We start from the raw sequence: 15,495 nt of genomic DNA, 5'->3' as shown, positions 1-15,495 counted from the left end.
AGGGACGGAATCAGTCAGGCACTTTGCCTTTTCCTCTCCTCCTATGAATGTGCGTGTATGCAATGTCAGAACGCACATTACCATTGAAGCAATGCGTGTGCACATAAGACACTGCGCCCGGACCCCCACCAACCACCTCGCAAGTCTCCATGTAGAACGGCCCCACACGGCATTCAGCGCAAGTGTCTTCGCGCACGGTGCCTTCTTTACTTCCGGTTCGCACCTGCTGCAAGACCTTCGATTCCTCCGTGGTGTGTGAGCCGTGTAAACATCACAATCCCAGGACTTCAGAAAAAGTCGGACTTGCCGTCACCAGAACTCAAGCAACTTACTTTACTCCTCTTGTTCATCCGGTTCCGGTGGCGCTGTAGTTATACCAACAAGGAGAATAATCCGACGGTTCAAGACTTCCCATGTCACTACGTGAACAGCTACAGAGCTCGCGGCTCTCCGCGGTGCGCTTCATGTGATCAACACAGAGAGTCCTGAAAAATTGGCAGTCTTCTGCGATTCAAGGCCGGCCTTACAATGTGTACAGTCGTTTCTCCGACATTGAACTCACGATCAACTGACGTGCGGAATCGTGGATCTCATCCATCACTTGTGAGAAAAAGGTCGTGATATCACTTTTCCATGGATACCAGACCATTGCGGCATCATAGGAAATGATGACGCAGATAAGGCAGCTCGGACGTCAAATCAAGAAGACCGCTGCCTCCCCATTCCTCTCTCAAGAACAGACGCTGCGAGACAGCTTTGCTTTCTAGCATGCACAATCTCATTAGCTGAGTGGAACACCGCATATACAAGGTACACCAGACTGCACAGACATCTTGGTGGGTGTGTCTGTGCCCGTGGTGCACAGACACACCCACACTAAAACACATCACATGGGAGTGCCCCAGGAGGCCTCCGCACATAGACAGTCCCATATTACACCAACATCCACTAATGACGAATAGGCAGTAGGAGGCATGGCTTGCGGACGAGGGTCGGGAGAGCGAGTTGGCTCTTCTGGATCAAGCCCTTTGCTGCAACTCAGACCTCCGGCCGGACTGCACCAACGCGAAGCGTCTCTTCTGTGTCGGTTGTGGTTGGGAGTTTCATTCACGAAAGCTTATTCAGCAGTAATTGGAATGGCTGAAAGTCCTGCATGTGATATCTGCGCCTGCGATGAGAATATTGACCACCTATTGCCACTGCCCTCAGTTTGAGGCACAATCTATGACCAACGCATTCAGGAAACTAGATGATCATCTTCTGAGTGAACAGACAATACTAGAACACCGCCTCCACCGATCATCAGCTCAGAAGGCAGTAAAGGCCCTTTTGTGCTTTCTGGCGAGCGCCTTGGACTCTGTAGTGCTGTTCGTGCAAGTCTCTCTACCCCCATCTCTCTCTTTCTGTTCCTTCCTTCTATTCCCCTTCTCCTTTCCCCTTGGTTTCGGAGATTATACAGGCAAACGCAATAATAAGAAAAGCCTTCAAAGCCGCCCTTGGTCTTCCCGAATGCGCTAGCACAGAGAGATTCGAGGGACTGGGCCTGCACAATACTTTTGACGAGTACGCAGTCGCGACGTTATATGCCCAGAAAGAACGACTTTGTTCTTCAACTCAGGGCAGGGAAGTATTGGCGAGGTTAGGCTTTCCCCCGAGACCCCAGTATTGCGGAGAGGAAACGGCACATATAGACCGCAACGTTCGATCGCACATCGCGGTGGCCCCAATTCCCAAAAACATGCACCCCAAGTACCATCCCGGACGACGCAGAGCAAGGGTAAAGACCCTTCACAAACGTTTTGGCATGGGACCGGGGGTGTATTATACGGATGCCAGTCGAGCCAGGTCAGACACTTTCACCATAGTCTCTCCATGCAACAACAACATAACAACGACATCCTTCAAAACCGCCTCGGCATGCGTGGCAGAGGCTGCAGCCATCGCCTAGGCCATTCAGAACGCCGAACGCCAAACCAATTCAGCTATCCGACTCACAAGCGGCTTGCCGCCTGTTTTTACATGGAACGGCACCCAAATCAATAATCAAAATTTTAGGCACTCAACTAGAGGGGCACCACACTATCGTATGGTGTCCGGCACACGAGCGACTGGCAGGAAACGCGAGGGCAGACCGTATTGCTCGAGGATTAAACGTCCGAGCAACGGCATGGCCTAGCGACGACCTTCCACCGAATTCTCGTGACATCCTCCTACAGCAAAGGCAGGAGCGGAGACGTTTTGGACATCCTCACTCCGACTTAAACAGCCAAAAGGAGAGGGATCGGCGTCGTATTCAGACGAATACATACCCCAACCTGCACCACCTACACAGAATACACCCCACGAGGTTCACTGACGAGTGCCCGTGGTGCACAGACACACCCACACTAAAACACATCACATGGGAGTGCCCCAGGAGGCCTCCGCACATACAGTCCCATATTACACCAACATCCACTAAAGACGAATAGGCAGTGGGAGGCATGGCTTGCGGACGAGGGTCGGGAGAGCGAGTTGGCTCTTCTGGATCAAGCCCAGCGAGCCGCTCGTGCCAGTGGGGCTCTGGAATAGGGGCTCCAACCATCGTGCCTTATTTTGTTTACATTAAATAAAGTTTTACTCTCTCTCTCTCCCTTCCCCCAGCGCAGGGTGGCCAACCAGATTTTTGACTGGTTCACATCCCTGCCTTCCTTTTATCTCTCTCTCTCTCTCTTCTTTCGCACTTTAAGTAAACTTCACTTTACTTAACTCCACTATCTGCGCCTATCTTGCTCAGTACATTGAAGCGTAATGCACCTTCCTCCACAGGCTTTCACGTGCCTATGAAGCGTTTCTTTAAAAGGGTTCTTGATTGCATTTTCAAAGTTGTAGAAATTCTACCGCGCGTCTTTCGCACTTTCAAGTATCGCTTACCAAACATGAAACTTGCAAAACATTAATATTTTAGTTTTAAACTGAAGTTGTGTTGAAATGCCGTACCTGGCGCATTCGATGTTATGGTGACGCCATGATACAGAGCAAAATTGGTTGACGTCGTGTAGCAGTAAAGCTAGGTATGATGACGTTGCTCACACTGAACAACAGTGCTGCGCCCGTTTCTCCTGGCTGCACTCCCATGTAGTCACTGCCTGTAGTGTATCGTGACGTCATGAGTGACGCATCCGTCTCCGGGTATACCCGGACTGGCTCGTAGAAACTGGCTTGTAGTAAAAGGATATTTCAGTGTTGTAGTGAATGGTGCTCAGCCACATTCTAGTATTCTGCCTCAGCTTTAGAGCGCTTGCACCTTCACTTAACGTAACAAAAAGGGCAAGTATAATATATCGCCTCAGTGCTTCTTTAACGCGACATGCTACATCACTTGCATGATGAGGAGCAAATGCGGGAAGATGATGGTGTTGCACTGTTGAGATTAAAAGGAAAAGTGGAGTTGAGCAGGTCGTCTCAGGTCGACGAAAGGTAACTGGTGGTTATCACAGAAACTGAGTGGGTGCCAAGGGAAGAAAAAAAAAAACGCATTCATTCGATGGCGACACATGAGGAAGCGGGGGGGGGGGGGGGGGGTTAAATGAGACAATTTTTAGGCATTGGACGATTCGGATGACGCAGACCAGATTTAGGCGGAGGCTTTATGGAAACTGGAGGACTTTTAGTGGCAGTGAACAATGAACGAGGCGGATGATGGTGACGATGATAATGACAACGACATATTTTTTAGACGCTTTTGATGCCAGTTAGCGGTAAGACACATGCTGCCTTTTGCTTATGCGTCCTTTAGGCGTCGACGACGTTTCCGTAGGCCTTTATGACACTCGGCAACAGAAATAGCTGATTCGTGAAAGCATGTGTGCAGCTTTCTCAAAGGGTCTGAAAATATTGTTTTCAACTGTAAATATAGTCCTGCCTAATCTCCGCCTTCTTGCCAAGAAGAAATCGCTGGTACAATACCTACAATACCTACAATACCTTCTTAGCGCACGGATCGAACGAAGCCTTGGACGTTTAAGTGTCAGCTACCTCAACCAGCTTTAGATATTACGCAGCACCGACAGCGTCGAAGGCGGGAGGGAATCCGACGCCTTCGGAGCCCCTGGTCCGAAGTGAACGTGAAGACCTACGGTGCAGCTGGCGTCTCCGACGCAGGCTCGACCGGAACTTACGGAGGCCCTAAAAGCGCCTGAGGTATTTAAGATGTGAAAACAGATGAGCGACGACAACAACTTGGCATTGCCTCAAGCCTATTGCTGTCTTGGTCGCGGCTTACCGCACTTGTTGTGTACGAACGATAGGTGCACGGCACTAATAAGTTCCCGACTCAGCTGTCTGTATTTCAAATGGTTGGCGAATACGTGGCGCGGACTAAAGATGCGGCTCCGTCGCGGATGATCCGCACACGCCCGACGGAGGCGACGCGACAGCCTTGGGCCTCGCCTGCGTCCATATGGCTTCGATATGCGCAGGCTCCTTGTTGGACTGGCGCCTACACGTCCTGCTTTGAAGCAAGGCTGCTGAGCAGATATATGTGACATCTTCAGCAAACGCATTGCGGCCGTCAACTTTAAAAGTGACCGCGCTGAAGCAAGAACGCTTCGCTCTGTTTCGTAGAGACCTTTACGGTGCGCTTTCGTGAAATAAGTAGAGAGTTATCTTTTAGTCGCAGCGACTCCATTATTTTTGTACCTCCGCTAATAAAAATGCAGTGACAGAAAGAAAAAGAAAATTGAATGTTAGTTCTATTTTCAGTACATAACAGGGGTTCGTGAAAGTGATGTAAAGGTTAAATCGACAAGCCCTGGCGCATTCCAACTCTAAAAAAAATTTTGACTTATCTTGTACCCAAATAATGCTACTACTACTACTACTACTACTACTACTACTACTACTACTACTACTACCACTACTACTACTACTACTACTACTACTACTACTACTACTACTACTAATAATAATAATAATTCAAGCAACATCAGCTTATTTTATTGTAACAATGTGGTACTTCTACGTTGTTCGTGAAACCGATCATAACATCCGGATTAAAAAATGAGCACTGTAGGTTGCTTCTTTTCACACATGGCGGCGTACCGCCGCACTTACATACTACACCTAACACTGTAATTCAATAGGTACCCCCTACTAAATATACATAGAAAAGGCTCATTTTAGGGGTTCTGAAAGATTACTCGAAAGGCAGGCGACAGCTCTTTCCCTTCACCCACTTCCCCGCACAGGCCTATAGCCATCGTTTAAGTAATTTATTCTCTCGATTTTCCTTAAATATGGACAATAACTTGTGTATGGTCTGAAGCCTTACCTTGAGAATGAGCACGACGCGGTTCATCCGGGATGTGATTTGGAACATGTTAGGTTCGTTCATATCCTGAAAATAACCAGGCAGATGAAGTTGCCGGTCAAAGAGTCTTGCCTAGAAGCAATAACCATGCAATGCAGCACTAAGCACATAAGAATACACAGCGCACATTTATCGATTTATAACTTGTATAACGCTAAATAGTATTACGCTTTGCGAAGATCTTAGTTATGGTTAGAGGCACTGATGCCGCATATTGTAGCGAATTCACTCACTTAAAGCTATAATAATAGTAATAATAATAATAATAATAATAATAATAATAATAATAATAATAATAATAATAATAATAATAATAATAATAATAATAATAATAATAACTTGGATCAATAGAGTAAATTATGCATACCTTTACAATTCGTAAAATCCTGCAGAAAACAGGCGGGTGCAGGTAGCAAGACATTATTTCTAGCCTCCCTACGCACCCGTCTTTTAAGAGATACGTACGCAGTTCGGTAACGAGTGTTCGGCAACTTGATACGCCGCCCACCGAACAGCAGCAAACTCAGAACAGCAAATACTGACAAGCAACAAACTGTTTCTAGATCACAGTGATTTTTTCATCAGTTGTCAGTTTCGCCTGCTTCAAGCATTTGTTTGTGTGAATTTGCTCCGTGCAACTATCTATCTTGCAATCGTTCACCATTAGAAGACATGAAATGGAAGGTAGGTACTGAGACCGACGTGCGAACATTTTTGCAAACGAAATTACTTTTTTCATAAAACTTGACGACAAGTTCGTCAAATCTTAAAACGGGCCGAAACTTTACAAAGTGATTCGGGAGAGTTGGCAGGCATGTTCCCGTTTTCGCACAAAAGCGGCGTTCTCTGTGATAAACAGGAAGCTGAAAATGCACATTGCTTTCACCGTTTGTATAAAATGTTTTATAAAAGTCGGTATGCCAGCTGTCATGGTGTGTGTTTTCTTTCTTTTTTTTTCGAAAGTCTTGCATTCAAATACCCATGCTAAATTTTACGTTTTCAGAAATAATTATAATTATATTTTCATTAATTAAATGTGTTGGCTGCATGACTAGCATCTACGTTGAATTTTAGAGCGACGCCTTCAATCGGTGGTGGTATGCGAAACACAAATATGCGCGAGTTTTAGCAGCGCCACTCAAATTAGTCGACTTAATGTCTGCGATGCTTTTTACATAATTACCATTGCAAATCTGCAGTATGACGCTGGATGTGCTGCAGCGATGCATGACATATTATAAGTTGCCTGCACCCATGTGCAATGTTCGAAACGATTTGCTTTCTACCAGGACAAGACAATGACACTGCGCTTAAAATTTTAGCCTACAATGATGGATTTACCTTACTATGTAATAAGATTGTATGAGGGGAGTTCTTAAATACATGTCACGGTGTAAATATGGGACACGGTCCTGATATTAAGTATTTTTTTCTTTTTCGATAGCCTCGACGGGGTTCGTGATGTTGAAGAAGCTCCTCGCTTAACAACAGATGAACAGTACGCAAAACTGTTAAGTAGTGTAAGCGCGGACGTCGTAGACAAACGATTGGACGCGGTTACCCTGTTTACAAATAAAATTAAAAAATCTTAACTCACTTTACAGCCTAGAAGCGGCTTTATGGAGTCCAGCTCGAAGATGATTTGTTTGAACCATAGTTCATAAGCTGTAGCAGAAAAGAAAAATACAAAAAGAATTCAACTGACGTAGAAGTCAAAAACCCCGGAGCATACATTTCGGAAATTGCACCATGAACAATATTTGTACCTTGACTACTCCACGATCATAAGCTACACTATTAGGTTAGGCTTTTGGAACAACAAGTAATTCGACCGTGAATGAATGCTTTGTCAGTCAGAATAAATGAAATAGCAAAATACGAGTGGCGACACCCCCTTGGTATCGCTTCCATATTTTTGTGACGTCGTAGATTTTGACAGCACCTGATAAAGGCTATAGTCAGTTGCTAGTTAATAAATAATGGTTACATTGCACCCTAAGGAAACCAGATTCACAACCTACTGAGAGCCGTAAGCTTATTATGAAAAAGAACGGCTTAAATTGCGGGAACAGCCTTTCGAATTTGTGACGTTACTCTGAGAAGTCGGCGCTGCTAATTGGTTGCGAAATTTTAAAAAGGAAGGAGGGGTAACATCGGCCTTATTAATTGATTTCTTGCACTAGTAATGAAATCTATGACGTCACACGGAGCTGTTGCGGGAACTTCAAGGCGGCGTCGCCACCCGTCTCTTCGGACTTATCCCCTCTAGCGGTAATAGTGGGTTCTGTTTGGTAGTGTAGAAGTTTAATTTACCAGTATAGCTGAAATTATTGTTCTCTTTACTGTCTGTTAACCCTTTAGAGTGGTAAAAAAAAACTCGTAAGAAAAGCGGAATCTGCTCTTGCGTGCAAATGAGTGATGACCGTATAAAGCGAAACCATGTGAATAATTGGCGTCAAAAAGGTGAATTTTATTAGGAATTCTTTTTTACACTAATAAAAGTGGGATTCACTGCACACAAGTTAGTGTATGTTCTCAAGATCACGTGCAAACGATTTTGATGATCACATGAAGAAAGACCACGCAAAAAAAAAGTTGTGTTAGAAAGGTGAAGCATAGTAAAAAAAAAATGTTACACTGCAGCGAAGGTGGCCTTCACTACAAGCAAGTCTGTGCTTCCAATGTCACTCTTTAACAGCTCCTTGCGCCTACTGACGTTATTTCCAGCAAGCACAAAATAAAGCACGCAATCTGGAAGAAACGCGGAGCAACACAGGAGCTCAAATCATCTTAAGACATGCACAAACACACACAACAAAATGCGCTGGATGAGCAGGTCTCGTCGTTTGTCTTTATGGAAAGTTTTTGTTTGTTGAGCTGAGCTTGTCTTCTGTCCTTAAAGCGTTAACTTCCTGTATTCACACATTCACATTCTCAGAGGGTTCGGAAGTGCTAAATTATCATCGCGTAATCAACAGCTGCACAACGAGGAAGTCAACGTTTCCAGAAGATGACTTGTCCTCGTCGAAACGTCTGGCTCCAGCCACGGCCTCCGAGACTGGGCAGCGCGCGCTGCACAGTGCGCGCCGCTTGATCTCGGAGGCTATACTCCAGCTTAAAACATTCCTTGTTCGACCGCTGTTGATCACTTCGAGTCTCCATCTTCCTGTGAATCTCTGTATCGTTCGGATCATGGCAGCGTAGAAACGCAGACAAGGATTTCGCATTGAAAAAGAACAGACACTAGAGCACCATTGATGGCTTTAGCGCACGAGTGCAGGCTTATAACATTTAGCTATCCGCGCATGTAAGAAAGCTTTCCTTCCTCACAGCCTACGGCAACTTTTTCCTCTCGCAATGCAGAACGTTAGATGCATGGTTTCTCTATACCCTATGCTGATTCTGTCGCCAACTCACCTTGATGCGTGATGATGAAGAGGTGCTCGTCGTGGACTCTCTCTTCGCAGTGCTGTTCCGTGACCATTTTCTGACAGTCGAGGAGCTTGTCTAGCTACCGTGAAGGAAATAGCCAGTGTCAGTTTGAACTGCAACATCGAAAGGCGAGCTAACTCGAGCGGCCAGCCAGGCCCAGCGCGCTTCCGACGCGTTCTTAGAGCGTCGTCGCCCGCAGCGTTGCGCCAGTCGTTCATTTTAGGGCAACACAACAAGGCTGCCGATTGAAACGGCGCTGTCACCACAATCGAAGTGCGACGCCGCATATTATCTGCTTCCTTTGGAATGCTACACGGAACGAATTTCGCTCGAAGAAGCATATATGCTTGTATATGCGTGCCGTGCGTGCCAAGCAACTGCATACAGCGGCATGGCACGCACAGTTACGCCAAGGAGTGCTAGCACCTGCTGCTTAATTAAGGCCCATCGCTTCACGCTATAGAGGCATTCAGTACTACAGCTACAATGCTACGCGAATTCGGCGGAATGCTACTGCACAATCCGAGGTATCTGTTTTGCCCTTCCGTAGTCCATTGAAGTGCGCGGCGAGCGCCAGAAAATAATCTGCTAAATTTAGCGGGAAGTTTGCTGAAATGGCAACACTGAAATTGAGAAGGCACACAAGGACGCAAGCATCACGTACCTGCAGGTAGTCTCCGTACAGCAGCTTCTCTTGGTGTGGCACCCCATCCTTGGAGTTGTCGTTGCTGGAACTAACAGAAAACGGAAGTCAGGGTTTGATCGCACCAGAGTCAGCATCATCCTATGGCGTTGTAATAAAACAATATTGTTTGAAGAATAAACAATTGAACATGAAAATAAATATTTGGGAGCAATGGGCTTTCAGTGTAACATGAAGAATGCAGCGTTTTGGATAGCATAAGGTTAACATTGTTGTAAGAGCACTATCCGTGAAACTTAAGGGCCCCACCTTATACATTTAAGAATGTGCCTGTGCTGAATAACGTTGATGTGAACGCAACATGTGAATCTTTTGTACAGCATTACATTCACACATTTTCGCATACTCTTCGTTGGTATAACTTCTGCACATATAAACATTGTCAAGTAGTGCACTACGAAGAGAGGTCCAAAACACAGAGATAAAAAGAGAGTTTATTCAGAGGGAGACTTGCCTGGGCTGATGCGTTCTACTAGGGTACTACTCCACTTAAGCTGGCGCATACGGCAAGACATTGGACGCACAAAAATAAAGAAGTGGACAGGCCATTTCGATTACCCTCAGTGTTTGACATACAAAAGCTTAGAGTTCTATATATTAAGTGGACTTAAAATTCAAACCACCGCGAAAATTTCTATAGGAACAGAAACAAACTAAGATGCATTTACACAAATACGCATTGGTAAACATTAATAATATGGTTGAATATTTAGATAAATAAAAATATTCACCGACGATTACGATACTCCCTAATGCGAAATTTGAGCGCAGCTCTGTAGTGTTTTCATTTTCCCGCTATATTGGTTGGTGTGGACAATCTGTCTCCTGCGGCTGCAAACGAAACGAAGAGTGGCACGATTGCCTCGTTAATAGGGAGACCGCGAGAGGCAGGACATAGGTTACGCGTGGGAGCGATTTACCGCAGCCGCCGGAGACAGACCTGAGCTCACGCAGCGCTTCCACATACATGGCATCGGTCGACGCACTCGCCGCATGCCACCGGTGAACAGACGACGGCGCGCAACTCTGGCGCCACATCGTAGCGGTCGTCGCCGTCTAGCGCGGCACTACGCTTTCCTCCTAATCCTTTCGCCGTACTCTCCTCCTCCGCTTTCCTCCTCGCGTTCTCTTTGTTATTGCCGTTTTTCATCACCCGCTGCGCTTCGCGTTCACTCTTTCATCCTTCGATGCGCTCGCTCACTCGGTTATGCCGAGGGAGGCCGCGGGACATCGAGGCACGCCGACGTTCAGCGCGGGAACGGGCGTCTAATAGCTACGCTCTAAAGAAATTCACCGACGATTACGATACTCCCTAATGCGAGATTTGAGCGCACCTCTATACCTGTGTTCATTTCGCGATATATTGGCTGGCGCGGACAATCTATCTCGTGCGGCACGTTGCAAACGCAGCGAAGCGTGGCGCGACTGCCTCGCTAATCGGGAGATCGCGAGAGCCAGCGCGTGGGTGACGCATGGGTGCGACTCACAGCAGCCGCCAGAGACAGACCTCCGCTCATGCAGCGCTTTGTTTTCATACAGCTAGACGACGCAGGCTACTCTAGCGCCGTCTCGTAGCCATCGTCGCCGCAGAGCCCGTCTTGCGTGGCACTACGCTTTTCTTCTCACACTTTCTACATACCCTCACCCTACACTTTCCACCTCATGGTTCCCCTGCACCCTCTTTCTCCGCTTTCCTCCTCGCGCTCTCTTCGCTATCGCTGTCTGCCATCCCCTGCTGCACTCCGCGCTCGCCCTTTCATCCTTCGCTGTGCTCGCTCGCTCGGTTACGAGGGACGCCGACGCTCGCCGCAGGAACGGGCGCCAAAGAGCAGCGCTATAAGATCTCAAAAGTGCCAGTCACTAGAGTGTATTGCCCTCTTTTAAATGCAGCGTACATAAGCAAAATTTGCCCATCAGCTAGAGCAGTAGTGCGCTTCACGAGAATTTCAAGCACCAATTACGCGGAGTTAGTCCCTGTTATTTGGAGCAGACCCTGGGCCGAGTGAAAAGACAATGCAAAGAATTCCCAATGAAGCGTAGTCTTCGCATTCTGGATATCATGACTCGCCGCACTGGCTCTGTGGCTGTAGCGTTCTATTACCTAAGCAGGAGGTGAGTGGCTCGATTCCCGACCACGGCCCCCGCATTTTGATTGGTGAACAATAAAGAATCCCAGTTGGTCATAATTATTCCGGATTATTCAACACGACTTTTCTCATACCCCTTTAGTTGCTTTAGGACGACCCAGCCACCCACCTATAAATTCGTCCATCCATTCACCCATAAATCTATCTATCTATCTATCTATCTATCTATCTATCTATCTATCTATCTATCTGTCTGTCTGTCTGTCTGTCTGTCTGTCTGTCTGTCTGTCTGTCTGTCTGTCTGTCTGTCTGTCTGTCTGTCTGTCTGTCTGTCTGTCTGTCTGTCTGTCTGTCTGTCTGTCTGTCTGTCTGTCTGTCTGTCTGTCTGTCTGTCTGTCTGTCTGTCTGTCTGTCTGTCTGTCTGTCTGTCTGTCTGTCTGTCTGTCTGTCTGTCTGTCTGTCTGTCCGTCCGTCCGTCCGTCCGTCCGTCCGTCCGTCCGTCCGTCCGTCCGTCCGTCCGTCCGTCCGTCCGTCCGTCCGTCCGTCCGTCCGTCCGTCCGTCCGTCCGTCCGTCCGTCCGTCCGTCCGTCCGTCCGTCCGTCCGTCCGTCCGTCCGTCCGTCCGTCCGTCCGTCCGTCCGTCCGTCCGTCCGTCCGTCCGTCCGTCCGTCCGTCCGTCCGTCCGTCCGTCCGTCCGTCCGTCCGTCCGTCCGTCCGTCCGTCCGTCCGTCCGTCCGTCCGTCCGTCCGTCCGTCTGTCTGTCTGTCTGTCTGTCTGTCTGTCTGTCTGTCTGTCTGTCTGTCTGTCTGTCTGTCTGTCTGTCTGTCTGTCTGTCTGTCTGTCTGTCTGTCTGTCATTCCGGCCATCGTTAACCGTGGTTAACCAAAGTAGGAAAATAACGCAATGAAAAAAAGAAGGATGAACTGTGTACATACTGGTACCGATATTTCGCTCTCTGTACTAGAGAAAAATTTTTTTTGTGTGACCTATTGCGGACTATGCGGAAAGTACCATATCTCTATTTCTCCCATTCTTTTTCTTTATATCGTAATCTGTACTAGATTATGCTGAGTAATTTGGGACCTTCACCAGCAGCATACCTCATCGATAGATTAGAAAAACTGGAACATCAAAAATTTATATTTGTATGTAATAAGTATGATTAATCCGCTATAATTTCTGAAACAAAAGGTGCAGTGAGATAGGAGCTGTTAACAATAGGAAGGCAAGAACTACAGCTGATATTTATTCATTGTATCCATAACAACCAGACAGCCATTAGTCGCCCTCCACAAGTACTTCTTAGAGCCGATGTACACCTGGCTTCGTCGAGATAATTCACAAAAATATTGGAACATCTGTATAAAATACATTTGGTAATTTGTTCTTCTGAAGAACAAGAAGGGAATGAAACCGGATGCCGGACGATGCAGTTACCTTAAATTACAATGATTTGTGTGTGCTAATGTGGACGTCGGTAAAGTTGTTTCTGTCTATGTGTATTGACTCTTCGCGTTCCTCTATGGCATTTCGCCATAGAGAAACGAGATGGCACTTTCTGCGGCGCTCTGCACGTTGCCTCAGCGAAAGCGCACGAATGCGAAACCATTATCGCTTCTCCCCTGCTACTGTGCAATCAGCAGTCGGAAATGCAACGGGCAGTACGCTAACACACTTTGCGCCCTTCATTCTGCGAAAGCTCGAGTGGTAGAGGGAGGACGCGAGCACTAATTGGCTGCAATAATAATGACTGGTATAGTAAGGGAGGGAATGAACCTGTGTGACCAAGTCCACGGGGCGCTGCTACATAAAGACTGCCTGTGTTGGCGGGCGCCCTTCGCGATCCACTAGCGTTCTATCGCTAACCTCTAAAGAAAGCATTTCAAATCCGGAACGTTGGCAATAGTGAGTACTGCTCGTTACATTCTAACAAATGTAGTAGCGCCACTTCCTGGCATAGTAAGTTTCCCCCACGTTATCTACACACATCGATCCCAACTCAACGCCATCTTGGCCCACTCTAAAGCCCACGTACCACAAGTAAGTGAATCAATGCGCCGAAACATGGGTGACGGCAACTACACCGACAGAAAAAAGAGCTGAATGTTGCGACATGGTTCACAGAGTTCACGAGTGACTAGCAATAATACGTCTTTGCTACGAGCTATTATAATGAACAGAACATTTACGTTTCAAGCGCTCTTGTGCTCAGCAAGAACAAATCTATCGCAACTGAGCGCACCCGCGGGTAAATAGGCAGAAAAAAACAACAACACATCCTGACCAGACCGAGGAACTTCACCGAGTCGGAAGCATGACAAGCCGTTGCTTCAAAGTCTTTGCCAAATGAAGAATGAAGGCCAAAACGCACTGACCTTGATTTAATTCATAAGTGGAAAGTTTTGATAGCCTGGAATGTACTCGTTGCCCCGCTTTTAGCACAAACCCCGTTCGCGCCGTTTGGACAAGGCGCAACGAGCTCTTACAGCGCTTATATGTCCTTTGAAGCTGTAGCGAAAGCGTCCACCCAATCCACGACGTCGATCGAAGTCGAGGTTTGCTGAGCCGCACCGAGCTTCGCGCACGTCAGTTGTCAACACGGAGTCAACGAAGGCAGCTGAAACAAGCAACGGACGCGTCACCACTTGATCGAACGTGGCGGGGGACACCGTGAAAATGGTCTGTACAGTTGATTGTGCCAAGCGCAAGTTTTGTATAACTTTTGTACATTCTTTTAAAAGTGTTATTCGGGTATATTGTTTAATCTGTATCTACATGCATGCACAAACAATTATTTCACATTCAATTCTATCACAGGAAAAGCCTTACAAATATTAATGTGATCCCAGAGTGCGGGACAATGTCGCTCGACCTTGCCTGCATCCGCAGGTTAACGTTGTTGGAACACGTGCACCGCCTGCGGCAGCGTGGCGACGTAGTGAACACTTTGGCTTAATCCGCCGCAGCCAACCAGACTCCCTGACAAAATCACGCGTGTCGTGGTTATAGAGCGACGACCATGAATTTGTGATCTGTAACGTTACCGGAAACCTGCCTAATTCAATAATCGAGAACCGAAATAAAGAAACAAAAAGAAAAATAAAACGCGTGAGAGGATAAAAAATTGGGAGAGGATTCAACCTGTAGTTGAAGTCGATGTAAGAGCGTCTTCTTGGGCGAGTTGGGGCGTGATCAGTCATCATCATCACCAGCATTGTCGGAGTCGCAGTCATCACCATCATAGCCATCATCATTAATATCACCATCGTCGTCACAAATATCGTCACAATTATCCTCATTTTAACTGTCTTCATCAGCGCGACTCAGAACAAATTCTATGGTTCATCATCATCATCATCGTCATGTCTGTCCCATTTTTAGACTGCACAATCTTCGGGATCTGCTCACGAAAGAGGCTAGAAACAGGTTAGAAACAGACACCCTAACTTTTCAACAACAATAACAAAAAGACGAAAAAAGTAGAAGCAGAGGAGCACCATTCAATACACTGCTTTGAAATAGTTCAATTAACTTTTTAATAAGTGACAGCTACTTGTCGAATTGGAGAAGCCGGCAAGACAGCGCGCTGTCTGTGTATATAGCCTAATCATGGCCAGCTTCATGTCTTAAATAGGTAGCTACTTCGTGTGCAGCGCAAGACAAGGAAGAGTTAGCAGTTTCAGCCGCATTGACTGCCAGTACTGTCATGCAAGTAAGTGCAGTATAACGCTCGCCCCTCGTCCCATCACGCTGCGTGAAAAGCCTGTATTTTCTTTGCCGAAAACATCCTTGTTGTACATCATTAAAGTTGCTTAAGTTGCTCGCATCACGATGAATATTTTTGTTAGCTACGACTTCTCTAACCTTGTTTATCCTGCCTTTTCCTTTCTTAATGCGAGAAGCATTCTTGGCATTGTCAGGTGA

General features: G+C 46.8%; 1 protein-coding gene across 7 annotated transcripts in view; it reads right to left on the bottom strand.

The window, feature by feature from the left end:
- v (Tryptophan 2,3-dioxygenase vermilion) overlaps positions 1-15,495 on the bottom strand; it is a 308,315-nt gene that overhangs the window by 42,177 nt on the left and 250,643 nt on the right. For 5 of the 7 annotated variants that reach the window (XM_055073397.2, XM_072287746.1, XM_055073399.2 and 2 more), the window contains 4 exons: positions 9,447-9,516; positions 8,768-8,861; positions 6,948-7,015; positions 5,312-5,377 (listed from right to left, as the gene is read on the bottom strand). In XM_055073397.2, the coding sequence (XP_054929372.2) occupies positions 5,312-5,377; positions 6,948-7,015; positions 8,768-8,861; positions 9,447-9,516 (298 nt within the window). Of the gene's footprint in view, positions 1-5,311; positions 5,378-6,947; positions 7,016-8,767; positions 8,862-9,446; positions 9,517-14,712; positions 14,923-15,495 lie in introns of those variants that run through there. The other 2 variants (XM_055073398.2, XM_055073396.2) reach the window with 2 other exon arrangements.

This window comes from Dermacentor andersoni, chromosome 4 (assembly GCF_023375885.2).
Source record: "Dermacentor andersoni chromosome 4, qqDerAnde1_hic_scaffold, whole genome shotgun sequence".
Taxonomy (NCBI): domain Eukaryota; kingdom Metazoa; phylum Arthropoda; class Arachnida; order Ixodida; family Ixodidae; genus Dermacentor; species Dermacentor andersoni.
Note: the sequence above shows the minus strand (reverse complement) of the source record. Positions and strands in the feature narration are given on the sequence as shown.